At 39.2% G+C, this 13,291-nt stretch overlaps 2 protein-coding genes across 6 annotated transcripts in view; both read left to right on the top strand.

The window, feature by feature from the left end:
- Positions 1 to 876: 876 nt before the first annotated feature.
- The window catches only part of RNF38 (ring finger protein 38), a 59,866-nt gene continuing 47,451 nt past the window's right edge, over positions 877 to 13,291 (top strand). For 2 of the 5 annotated variants that reach the window (XM_037494539.2, XM_037494538.2), the window contains exon 1: positions 878 to 947. Coding sequence is in view for 2 of the 5 variants with exons in the window: in XM_054689162.1 (XP_054545137.1) it covers positions 5,086 to 5,088 (3 nt within the window). In the remaining 3 variants the exon portion in view is untranslated. Of the gene's footprint in view, positions 948 to 4,929; positions 5,089 to 13,291 lie in introns of those variants that run through there. The other 3 variants (XM_054689162.1, XM_037494528.2, XM_037494535.2) reach the window with 2 other exon arrangements.
- On the top strand, positions 10,864 to 11,248 carry LOC119232505 (ATP synthase subunit ATP5MPL, mitochondrial). Its single transcript, XM_037494541.2, has one exon. It carries the CDS (start codon positions 10,931 to 10,933, stop codon positions 11,111 to 11,113), a length of 183 nt encoding a protein of 60 aa, XP_037350438.1. The 5' UTR covers positions 10,864 to 10,930; the 3' UTR covers positions 11,114 to 11,248.

The following is a 13,291-nucleotide window of genomic DNA, read 5'->3' as shown; positions in this document are numbered from 1 at the left end:
CTCCCTGGTGGCGCAGCGGTTGAGCGCTGGGTTGCGAAGCTGCCTGCAGCCTCTGCAGCGCCGGTTTGATCCCCGGCCACTGGAGGAGGGTCCCGCATGGCGCGCAGACCTCTCCTGCTGCCCGCTGCTCCCCTCAGCAATGTACTTCGGTCCTTCTGCCTGCTCTGCTCCCCGCTCTGGCTCTGGTGAATTCTCTCACCTTCCCGCGCTTTTGACTGTACCCAGTGCTTGTATAAATAAATAAATAAATAAATAAATAAATAAATAAATAAATAAATAAATAAATAAATAAATCTTTTTTTAAAAAAAAAAAAAAGACTAATCATTTGTACCAATCATTTGTTTCTCTGTGGGTCAGAAATGTCACTAGTATCACAGAGCAATTATTATTAGGAAATAGTTTTTTAAATCAACAAATGATTGAGTGTATTAAGTGTTTATCTTTAAAGTAGCAAGCCTATTTATAATATGATTGTGTATTTGCTAAGAATTTATAGGGTCAGTCTTTTTCTTGAAGAAAGTATGTGTAGTGTGAAAAGGAGTACATTTTTCTTCTAAATAGAAGTCTGCTTTATTGAAGGCATGTGCTTATGTTAAGTGGCCATAGTTTGAAATCTTCTTAGGTGAAAGAGGTGAAATCAGGGGTTGAATGGTTTAGTTTTGGATGTGTCACTTTACTGTTACTTTGTATAAGTCAGCCTTCCTATTTTTAGTTTTGCTCAATTAAACTGTAGTAATAATAATCCTTATCCTGCTTACTTAGTATTGTTGAGAATTAGATGGGATAAAAGGGGTATAAAGACAATTTTAATTGGTAAAACCACTTAAATGTAAGGAATTATTTTCATCTTAACTTTTCCTCCCTTTTTTTTGTAGGTAGTGTTGGTGCTTCTTTTCAGTGCCAGTCCATCCATCACGACCACATTTGTCATGATGACAGTGACAAGGTGAGGTCTGTGTTGATGTCTACGATGATGAAAATGCATGCTTCCCTTATATTGTTGTATTCATTTGCATAATTCTGGACATAGGTAGGACAGTTTGACTTTGGGGAAGGGGCACAATGTCAAGTTGCAGAGCGCCTTGCTGGTTTGTGCCTTAGATTATTAAACTGCTCCAGAAAACTTGAGGTTAGTTCCCAGGAGGTGAGCTGGACTTTTGATAAGCCCTGCATTTGCTTACTCCCATTACCATGCTTCCTCTTCTCTGCACAGCCTGGATGAATTATCTTCACGTATGAACAAATGCTCCCAAAGTTGATGATTGTCTTAGCAATTTGTGTTGTCTGTTTCCAGTTTGAAATGTCTTAGACATTCCAATTTGCGTTTGTTTTGTTTTTTTGCAGTTGATTGTGTTAGATTCTGATTTCTTCTCCATTTTCTCTCTTTTTTGACTCAGTTTCTAAAGTCAAATTTAAATGTTGAGAATTGAGAATGGAACTTGCCTAATTCATGTAAAAGGACCTGCTTTGGGCCCTTCTTTTTGTTTCGTTATTTAAAATCAGGTGAAACTTGGTGATTTTGTTTCATTGTATTGTGTTGCTTCTGTTCTTTTATTTCTAAAGATAGTCTTTGGGGGCTTTCCAGTACTCCACTCTTGCTGGCCCTGCCCTTGTAGTAGATACTAGTGTTTGTAACATCTGGCTACTGATGTTGGATAGTCTTTTCCACCGAAAGTTTCCAGTGACTTTCCTCCCATTTCCTGTGTCTTATGTGCAGGAATGTACACTCCCTTGGTGGTTTCCCCAGGGCGACCAATACAAGTGATCTTTTTCTCTGTTGTTTTAATCAAGATCCTGTTGGACCTCCATCAAGAAATTAATTATTGGGATTTTCCAGATGACTTTATTTGTTTTGTATGTTGAACTCTCTGTCTTTGTGAGCTTTACTCAGATAAACTTCATTCTGTTTACAGAGTGGTATGGTCTTAGCATTCCAGAGTCTCTTTTATTATCACAATAATCCAGAGACAGAGGCTGAATTTTCGGCTTCCATTTTAGAAGCAAGCTGCTGAAGGAGACTTCCAGGCTATATAGGTGGCTCCATAAAATTCATCATACCACAGATTTCAGAAATGATCTTGAAAATAAGAGTGATGAGAGGGAATGGGCAAAATCACTTTAGGTCAGTAATACCACAGGCAACTGTGTTTTGTAATTGTGAAGGTATTCTGAGGATACATTTTCTTTCTGCTCAGTTTAATATACTTTTATATAAAATTTACTTTGTTTATATTCACTTATATAAAAATTCATTTGTTTATTTACTGCAAAGAAGGCAAATTGTGCTGTTCTGTCTCTAGGTGTGTAAGTGTAGAGATTTCTGTCCACCACTGCCAGACACTTTCTATCTACTATAAAGATTGTTTTCTAATTTCTGAACCGTCTAATTGATTTGGTGCTTTTAGGAGATGGGGTTTTTCCAGAAATATATGAGCAGAAGGGAAAAAAGCTTAAGGGATTTTATCACTTGATGAGACCCTAAGAGCTGTCAGGAAATACTCTCCTCTTTTTTCTGCCTCCTGTACATATGCTTAATGATTGTTTCCTACAGGGAAATGGAGAGAATGGATTAGGGTCTCTTGATGATGTATTTATAATTTCTCGAACAGATTTAGTCAGAAGATAATATTGATCGTCATCTATGTTGTTTTAGCATTATGGGATACATCATGATGCAAAACAAAGATGACCATTTTTTCCTGAGTTTACCATCTGTTGGAAACAGACAATAAAAATAAACACAATAGAGCAAACATCGAGCAGATAAGTGGAATGAGAACCAACAAGAGTTGACGGATACAGATTGCAATTGAATAGGATCATTAGGCATCATTCTGGGGAGGAGAGTGAGTGTTGGATAGAATGTTTAAAAATCCTATTTCTGTGTTTGTTAACAACTTCTGATTTCTTCCTTTCCATGATAAAGGGGTACTGGTCTGTTAAAGCAAAACCCAACTGAACCTGCTGCCTGATACATGCCTCTTGGATGTATGTAGGTATACACGTACGTGCATGCACACACACACCCACAAACACATCCTTCTTCTGACAGTCAAAAGGGATTATAGAAAACAGCTAATCCAACCCCTTTTTAAAAATAAATTTGGAAAGTGTTACATCAGTGGAAGAAATGACTTGTTTAGGAATCAGCTGTAGTGCTGTGGCTAGCCCAGATCTTCTATCCCTGCTACTGTTAGACCGAGGCAGACTGAGGGAACACCCCAGAACCCCCCAAACTTGTGTGCTCTAAAGGGGTCTGGCCATGCATATACGCAAAGACACAGCATACTTAGTGTGAAAGAACTTTAATTAAAGATTAGTGTGAATAGAGGGAGGAGCAGAAAGGGTAACAATTTCCCAATAAAACACCCAAAGTTACCCATCCCCTTGTGGGTAGTGCCCAGTCAAACAGGGTTGGCCTGAAGAAGGACTACTGAAGCCCAAGTCCTTAGACTTCTGACTGGGAACCATAGGAAAGGGGTGAAAGGAGCCAGGCAAATCTGGAATGAAAGGAACAAAATCAAATTACAAATCAAGGTAATAACCACCAGTATCAGCCTCCTTATGAGTCTCTCCTCCACATGTCTCTTTCAAGTGTCTCTGCATACCTCTCTTCTACATGTTTCTCCCCTGTGAGTCTCTCATGTCTCCTCTGTCTGGTCTACCCGCCTTCCACATTTTATAGCTTCACCTGGCCACTCAGTTCTACCCCTCATTAAGTGGGGTGCGTCATTTCCTTTTTTGGAGATGCCTCTGTTACAAGTTATAAAATATTTACTTAGCTATTCTGAACACAGTGTCAAAGCACATGTTGATGCTTTGCTTATTATCCTCACTTAAATTTAAGGTATGGTCCATTTTCAAATTTAGGGATAGAAGGTGGTTTTTCTTAATAGTTGCCTCTATTTTATGTAGTACACCTCTCCTGTTTGACTCAATGCTCCCCCCAGCGGTGTATTTCAGTTAGTCCGCCTGTTATGCTCCCCATTCTGTCTCTGGTGAATCCTCCCCCGGCCCCCCACCACTTCAGGCCTACACCTCAGCTCTTGTATGAAAAATTAAGTAAAAATCTTAAAAAAAAAATTGCCTCCATTTTAACTAATTAATGTATGACGGAGGATGGAACTAGGGTTCAGGCAGGGAGAAAGAAGGCCAGCCCATTTGTTGTCATCGTCCCTCCTACCCCCATCCTCCATATAGTTTTGGAAGTGGTGACAATTCCCCCAAATTCTTTGACTTGACCTATTCTCAGCTGATGAACACTGGCTTGTAGCGTATTGTGCTGGAAGGAGGTGATCACAGCTGTACAGTTTACTATTAAATGCTGTCACTTGAAAACTTTCATTATCAGCTTAAGCCGGTCACAGCAATTTACACTAGTCTCCAGCAGTATTTTTACCTTCATTCATAGCGCCATACCCAATTCCAGGTAGCAAACACTTAAATGATTGTGTAATCTAATCTTCTTTCAGTAGGTAACTATTCTCAAAATAGCATTTTCTTTCCTATTTTTCTCTGCATGGTCAAAATGAAACTAAATTGTCCTGATTACAACTGTGTAATTAATTACCCTAAAACTTGGTGATACAGACCTGTTGCATCTTTCAAGATGCTGGGTTTTCTGGGCTCATCTAGGTGACTCAAATGGTATGTGTCACTGCAGCCATTTCAAAGACCTCTCTCACATGTCTGATGGATGATACAGATTTCAGCTGGGACTTTAACTGAGTTTCTCAGTCTGGGTGTGCGCATATGCGCGCACGTACACACACACACGTGCTTTTTCAGAATATGGTAACTTAATTCTAAGAGTGAGTGTCCCACAATATCAGGCAGATGCTGTGTGACCGTTTATGACCTAGCTTCGGAAGTCACAAAGCATCACTTCCACCATAGTTACACAACTGGCCAAATTCAAGAGAAGGAGGGGACATTAATCCCATACTGGGGAGAAATGTCAACATACTGTTAAAAGAATGAAGGGTGGGAGGGCTTATAAGGCCATCTTGGAAAATACAACCTGCGCACTAAATATACAAGAAACTTCAGTTAAAATGACTGCATAATGTTCCATCATAGGATATATGGTAATTTACTGAACTAGTCTTTAATTGTGAAGCTTTCGGTCATTTTAAAAAAAACTCATTTAGCAAATATTTATTAAGTGCCTATTATGCCAGGCACTGTTGAATCACCAGGATACAGTGGTGAAAAGACTGCCAAGGAAGGTCCTTGCCAGCTTCTGGTTCTTACTTTGTGTAGAAGGGGCTGAAAACGAACCATATATGTAAACAGTAAATAATCAGATAAGTGCTGTGCAAGTATTGGGCAGTTGCCTACTTAAAGTATTGGGGAAGGCCTGAAGATCTTTAAGGTAACACTTAGGCTAAGATGTAAATGATGAGAAAGAACAAGCCTTGTGAACAACATGAGTAAGCACAGTACAGATCATGTAGCTCTTGGTAAGTCAGGAGGGGAGGTTAGATTTTTTTTTTTGCCTGTTAGAATCTTTGGACGATTTCAAGCCGAGGAGTCATAAGAGCTGGTTTATATTTTTAAAACACACCCTTTACCTCTGTGATGAGATTTTTTTTTTTTTTTGATTGTGGTAAAATATACCTAACATAATTTGTTTACCATCTTAGCTATTGTTAATGTGCAGTTAGATAGTGTTAAGTACATTCACATTTTTTGTGCAACCAATCTCCAGAACTTTCAACTTGCAGAATGGAAACTCAGTACCCATTAAACAGTAAATACTCAGTCTCTCCACCTCCCACAGACCCTGGCAATCCACCATTTTCTTTTCTGTGTCTGTAAATTTGAGTGTTTTGTGTACTTCATATAATATTTGTGTTTTTGTAATTGGCTTATTTCACATAGCATTGTTAAGATTAACTGGTGTTACAACATATTGGAATTTTTTTCATTTTTAAGACTGAATAACCCATTATATATATATATATATATATATATATATATATATATATATATATATCAGAATTTGCTTATTCATTCATCCCTGCATCATAGTTGTGTTGCTTTCATGGTTTGGCTATTCTGAATAATGTTGCTAGGAACATAGGCATTCATTTTCTGAGACCTTAACTTTCAGTTCTTTTGGCTATGTACCCAGAAGTAGAATTGCTGGATCATTTCGATTTTTAATGTTCTCAGGACCCACTATATACTGTTAACCCTACTGACTGTACCATATTACATTTCCCTTAAAAGTGCACAAAGATTTTTATTTTCCCACACCCTTGCTTATATTTGTGGAGTTTTGTTTTTGTTTTTTTTTTTTTAATTTTCTAGAGGCATGTCTTATTTATTTATTTATTTATTATTTGTTTGTTTGGTTGGTTTATACATGCACTGGGTACAGTCAGAAGCGCGGGAGGGTGAGAGAGAATTCACCAGAGCCAGAGCGGGGAGCAGAGAAGGCAGAAGGACCAAAGTACATTGCTGAGGGGAGCAGCGGGCAGCAGGAGAGGCCTGTGCACCATGTGGGACCCTCCTCCGGTGGCCAGGGAGCAGCCGGGGATCGAACCGGCGCTGCAGAGGCCGCGGGCAGCTTCACAACCCAGCGCTCAACCGCTGCGCCACCGGGGAGGCCCTGTGGAGTTTTTTTTTTAAATAACTATCCTAAAGGGTAGTATCCTAACAGTATCTTATTGTAATTTTGATTTGCATTTCCTTATTGATTAGTGATGTTGAACATCTTTTCATGTGCTTGTTGGCCGTTTGTATATCTTCTTCAGAGAAATGTTTATTCAAGTCTTTTGCCCATCTTTAAATAAGGATTTGTTTCTGTTGGTTATCGGAGTTCTTTATATATTCTGGATATTAACCCTTTATTAGGCACATGCTTTGCAAATCTTTTCTTCCATTCTGTAGGTTTCTGTTATACTCTGTTGATTGTATGCTTTGAGGTACATATTGTTTCATTTTAAGTAACCCAATTTATTTGTTGTCTGTGTTTGGTGTCATGATTGCCAAAATCACTGTCATGAAGCTTTTTTCAAATATTATCCCCCTAAAAGTTGTGTGTTTACAGTTAGAGCCTTGATTCATATTGAGGTACTATTTTGTTTATTATGTAAAAGTCAGGGTCTGTCTGTATTGTTTTGCATTATAGATAACCAATTTTCCAGCAATGTTGCTGAAAGGACTTACTTTCCCACTGAGTAATCTTGGCACCATTGTTGAAATCATTTGGCCACATATATAAGGGTTTATTTTGGGGCTCTGTATTCCATTGACCTATATGTCTGTCTTTATGCCAGTATCACAGTGTTTTCATTACTATAGCTTTGTATTATATTCTGAATGATCTGCTTTTTTGAACCTAGCTCACAAGTAGAACTGAATCAAAGGATATGAACATTTTTCTACCTTAGTCTGTCTCTCTAGTTTTATACACATCCATGTGCATCAGTTTATATTTCACCTATACAATAGAGGAATGCTTGTTTCATTCCCTTTTCACATCATTAACTCCTCTATAGTGTCATTTACTTTGTAAGTGATGTTTTGTCTTTTTTAAAAATGTGTATTTCTTTGCTTACTACTGAGGTTCTGTAGCTTTTATGTTCACTTATTGAATTGCTTTATAAAATGTCACCTTTTGCACATTTTTCTCTTTTTGGATATTCCTGTCATCACTTTGTATGGGGACATTTCTCATCTGTGTCATAGTGGCAAAAAATTACTCAACTTTTACTTTTTTTTTTTTTAAAGATTTATTTATTTATGCACACAAGAACTGGGATACAAGCCAGAGGTGTAGGGGGGTGAGAGGATTCACTAGAGACAGAGTGGGGGAGGGGCAGAACAGAACAGGCAGATCTACTGAAATACACTGCTTAGGGGAGCAGCCAGCCAGATGAGAGGTCTGCTGCTCCATGTGGGTCACCTCCCTGGCCTGGATCCAACTCAGGCTGCAGGGGCTGGTGATAGCTTGAGAGCACTAAGACTTTAACCCCTGCGCCACCAGGGAGGCCCCCATCAGCTTTTATATTTTAATGAGTGCTTTCCTATATAGAAAATTTGAAGTTATTTTGGAAACACATCTATTGTTGCAGCTTTCTTTGAAATGCCTCCCTCGTGGTACAAGGAGTTAATTCTCAGCACTATGAAGCTATCACCAGCCATTGGTGAATCACTGGTGAATTCACCAGTCTCTGGTGAATCCTCTCACCCCCACACCTCTGGCCTACACTCCAGTTCTTGTGTGCCTAATTTTGGGGCAAAATATTTGAGGTGATTAGAAATATCAGTAATGATAAACATTTTGGCATTTCTTTGTTGGCCTTTAAAATGTTAGTGCCTGCTAAGTTTATTTTGTTTTTATTTATAATATGCTGTTGTGATAGAAACAAGCCAGGGGTATGGGGTGCGAGGACAAGGGGAGAATGAATAAACTTCCCATGGAAGCATAAATGTTATTATTTGCTCTACAAAGAATTGTCCTGCTTTAAAGGTTTTATTTTAGGTTATCATTTCTGTTTTGGGGTGTAAATTGAAATTCTGCTCACATAACACATTTCTTTCTTTAACTTAGATAAAATCTGGGAAGCTCTGTTGAATGCAGAATAGATAGATAAAGTACAAAATTTGTAGAAATGGGCCATGTATCAGTGTCTGTGCTTGGGCAGGCTCCTAAAACTGTATCATCAGTGGAAGGTACCATGAGAACTCTAAAAGTTTTAGTGAGCTGGTCACATTTTACTATGCAGGATGTTAGAGTTCTATAGGTACGGGTACCATCTAGAGCCAAGTTATCAACTGTGTAGTCACATGAGCTCCACCAAGGTTCCTAAGAAGTCTGTTCCTCATGACACGTGTTGGGAATTACAAAGACATTTTGTGAATATATTCCTGAATATATTTTTCATAGGGTTATAATTGGGGTAGAGCAAAAACATGACCTCCCCCCCCCAAAAAAAAGCATTTAGGTGATTTTTAGGTTCTCTTTTATATATTCTAAGTATATAGCTAAAATTATTGTGTACATGCAAATGATCAAGTTTGTTATTATACACTTTCAAACAGAAAAGTTAAGCATCCTTATGCCAATAACTAGTTTTCGTCATGAATATTTTAAAAACTAAAATCCCTAAATTAAAACATTTCATGATCCAAAAAAGGAATTAACTGTGTAACAAAGGAATAAAAACAGTAGGAAGAAATAAAGGAATATTACTATAAATAACAAGAATGACAACAGTAGTGACAAATCTGTATTTAAATATATATAAGGAATTAAAATGCATGAAACAAGAATAGCACAAAGTTGATTTAAAAACAGATGTTGTGGTTGATTCTGCTTAGAGAACATTCTCATGTTTCTCTTCTTCTTTTTAAAAGTAATGTAGATATTTAATATACATAGGAGAGACCCAGCATCATTGAGTAACTCACCCATGTGGCTTTTAATGCCATCTTAAATAGTTTATTGGTGGTTTTTTATTCTCATATCTTTTTTTAAAAAAAGATTTATTTATTTATACAAGACCTGGGTACAGTCCAAGGCGCGGGAGGGTGAGAGAATTCACCAGGGACAGAGCAGAACAGGCAGACGGACCGAAGACACTGCTGAGGGGAGCAGTGGGCGAGGCAGGAGAGGTCTGCCATGCCATGTAGGTTTCTCCCTGGCTGGCTGGGAATTGAACCCATACTGCAGAGGCTGCGGACAGCTTCACAGCACTTCACAGCGTGGCACTAAACCCGCTGTGCCACCAGGGAGGCCCTGAATCTCAAATATCTTAAGACCATCTCATTCCCCTGGACTTTTTCAGCAGCTTTTTTTTTCCCTAAAGTGAAGGAGCCAATTGTCTGTGCTGCTGTTTCTTAAATCAGTGTTTATATCATCATATGTTTTGTTGACACACTAAACTATAGCCCATGTTCATTGGCTTTTCAGGTTATATTTTCCTTTAGTGCGTATTTCTTAATGATTTGGGCCCTTGTTCCTCCTAATTGCATTTGACCAGTTTTACCTGGCTTTCCTCTGCAGCCATTTATGGGACTCCCTGGGTATCTGTTCTGGTTATTGAACTTCTAGTTAGCCCTTTGACCAAGAACCTTTTGGTCACCTAAATACCGCTATTCTTATTAGTGTCACTTTGGCTCCAGTTTGGGCCTAATTCCTAGACTTTAGCATTTAATAAGAACATAATAAAAGTCTGAGCATTTAACAGGAGGAAATTATAAAAGAGAACTTAAAGATGGATTTGAAATATGGCTGCTCTCAGAGTACCTTGGCCCAGGTTTCATTTTCAGAGCTTCTCTTACCCTAGTCTTCAGCTACTGCTATAGGTGGAGTTGGCCTATTTTCTGAGGGAATGCCTGTTAAACATTGCTGTTTTTCCTCTAGTGTTGACCCCCAATTACTTCCATGAACTGTTGGAGCAAAAACTGGAACAACTTTTTTTTTTTTTTTTTTTTAAAGATTTATTTATTTATTTATTTATTTATACACGCACTGGGTACAGTCAGAAGCGTGGGAGGGTGAGAGAATTCACCAGAGCAGGGAACAGAACAGGCAGACTGATGAAGAAATACACTGCTGAGGGGAGCAGTAGGCACGGCAGGAGAGGTCTGACACGCCATGTGGGACCCTTGCCAGTGGCTGGGGATCGAACAGGCGCTGCAGAGGCTGCTGGAGGCTTCGCAGCCCAGCGCTCAACCGCTGTGTCACCAGGGGAGGCCCAAAACTGGTACAACTTTTTCGGTGGCAATTTAACAACATTTCTCAAAAATAAAACAAAAGAGGCACATGCCCTTTGATTCAACAATTCCACTATTAGAAATTTAACCTTGGCCTTCCCGGCGGGCCCCGCGCGGCGCCTGCGCAGCCGGTGACCTTCGCGAGTCGTTGGCGTGCGGGTCGGGCGGCCGCAGCCGTGGGTCGGGGTCGGCGCCGAGATGTTTCAGAGCCTCATTAAAAATGTTTGGACCCCCATGAAGCCCTACTATACCCAGGTCTACCAGGAGATCTGGGTAGGAATGGGGCTGATGAGCGTCATCATTTACAAGATCAGGAGTGCTGATAAAAGAAGTAAAGCTTTGAAAGGTCCGAGTCCCGCACCTGCCCACGGCCACCACTGACCGGCCCGCCGCAGCGCCAGGCCGATGGAGCCGGCAGCGTGGGACGTCCCTGTGCCCTCGTCCAGCCCCGTCTCCTCCTTGACGTGAATAAATGTCCCTGTGAGACCGGCCAAAAAAAAAAAAAAAAAAAAGAAATTTAACCTTTATGGCAGTATATTCAAATGCAATCCAAATTATATGTATGTACAATAATATATCTTTTTATATAATATCAAAACACTGAAAGCAATCTAAATATAATACATGATTTTAAAAATAAAAATTGGTTCATCTCTAAAACAAAATAATAGGCTTTGTTTAAATGAATAACCTAGATCTGTATTTGTTCAACTCTGCCTGTGGCTGTCCAGTTGAATGTGATAAATTACAGCATCAGAATATGATTTGCCTGGAGACTAAGCTGCTGGAGCAATTTAGAATGAGAGTAAAAGCAGCTAGAATTGCACTCAAGATCACTGTTTTCAGGCCAGAGTGGATAAGGAGCCTTTAAAAATCTCTGCTTCAAAGGGCTCGTGTAAAGTCAGGCCATGCCTCAGAGTCACCTCCTACAGACATACCTTATTCCACAGATTAAATACGCTGTTTCGTGCAGTACATGTTTTATTTGCATTCTTGCCTCAGCACTTTTAACTTAGTTTAGACCTCTGTTTTTCTGTATCTGATGACTTATTTTAACACTTACGTTTATTCATCTTCCCTCTTGAACTCCTTCTTAGCTCATCGATGACTTTTCACCCTGGGTCTGCTTTAGCCTCATTCCCACCTTCACTGCCCTAAGAGCTTTCTTCCCTGTCATTCTCACTGCCATGGTTCAGTCCTTGTCATCTCACTTGCACTGTAGAAACAGCAGTCTGATCACTCTTGGCATTCCAAGCCTGTGGACTTAAGTTAACTTGGGTTTTGATGTGCCTTTGCTGCCCCTTTCTGGTCTTTAGCAGCTACCGCTCATGGCTGTTGATCAACTTTCTACTCTGACAGGTTGGTAATACTTACAGGTGAAAGGATTTATATTTATTGTTTTGCCTTAGATGAAGTCTTCGTTATACTTTAAGATACAATTTAGCTTGAATAGTGCTAGACTTTTCCCCTGTGTAAACTTCACCTTATTTAGGTCCTTTTATCTAATTTTGGTGAAAGAAGAAAAATGTTTAAGGAAAGAACAAACTAGCTTTAGGAAATTTTGCAATTATTTTTTATCTCTTTGTTACTCTCTTGTACTACCCACTCTTTTTCGTGTGTGTACACAGTTTTCCTTAGGAATTTACCAGCTGTGAAGTATTTACATATCTGAATTAAACGACTTATTGAGCACTTGTCTTGTGCTCTACCCCTTCCCAGAATCAGTGAGACCTAGTCCTGGGCTTGAAGGAGTTCACTAATAGGCAGCAGAGTCGAGTAAATACACATTTGCAAGGCAAATGATTGTTGTATTTGAACACTGAGTAGAGGCCACTAACTTAGCAGTAGTGGTCCGGTTGGAGTGAGGCTAGAGTTCAGTAAACTTGGCAGTGGATGAGCCGCATTCCTGACAATGTTTGGGGGTGGGGGGCGTGGGGGACATGAACTTCCGGTGGGAGGGCCATTCTGTACTCAAACACCTTTGGCTGGACCTAGAAATGTATAGCATTTTTTTACCCCTGATATTTTTCCTTTGTGTGCCTGGTTCTTCAGCATCTGAACACGTGATTCTTTATCTGCAGCTCTTTCATCATTCCTTTTAACATCTTAAAATAGGAGATGCTCTTATTTCCTGTTTTGTGCATTCTGTACCAGCCATCACTCTCCTAATATGGAAGTAAGTGGTGTGTGTACAAAGGAAGGAGAAATGGAACCTGCCCTATAGGAACATACAGTTTAATAGAGGAAACAGACATTTACTACTGTAAGGTTTTATGATAAAAGTATGTAAAGGGGCAAAATAAAAAAAGTTTACATACTTTTATGATAAAAGTATGTAAAGTATGTAAAGTATGTAAAGAAAGCATATAGCCTCACCTTTTTTATTTAAAGGTCACCTTTTTTATTTAAAGGTCCTTCAGATAACCATTATTTAGATATTCTATGATGTCTAGAAATGCCAAGTTGAACACAGAACTAAATTATACACTACTGTTTCAATGACTATTAGCTGTCACTTTGGTAAAATTTGTTTATGATTATTGTTTATGCAGTGCTTGA

Source organism: Talpa occidentalis, unplaced genomic scaffold, assembly GCF_014898055.3.
Source record: "Talpa occidentalis isolate TD23 unplaced genomic scaffold, MPIMG_talOcc4v2.1 talOcc4.7, whole genome shotgun sequence".
Taxonomy (NCBI): Eukaryota; Metazoa; Chordata; class Mammalia; order Eulipotyphla; family Talpidae; genus Talpa; species Talpa occidentalis.
Note: the sequence above shows the minus strand (reverse complement) of the source record. Positions and strands in the feature narration are given on the sequence as shown.

Bases quoted from the DNA above. Each gene is read 5' to 3' on its own strand.
- LOC119232505 (XM_037494541.2), top strand. From the start codon at position 10,931: ATGTTTCAGAGCCTCATTAAAAATGTTTGGACCCCCATGAAGCCCTAC.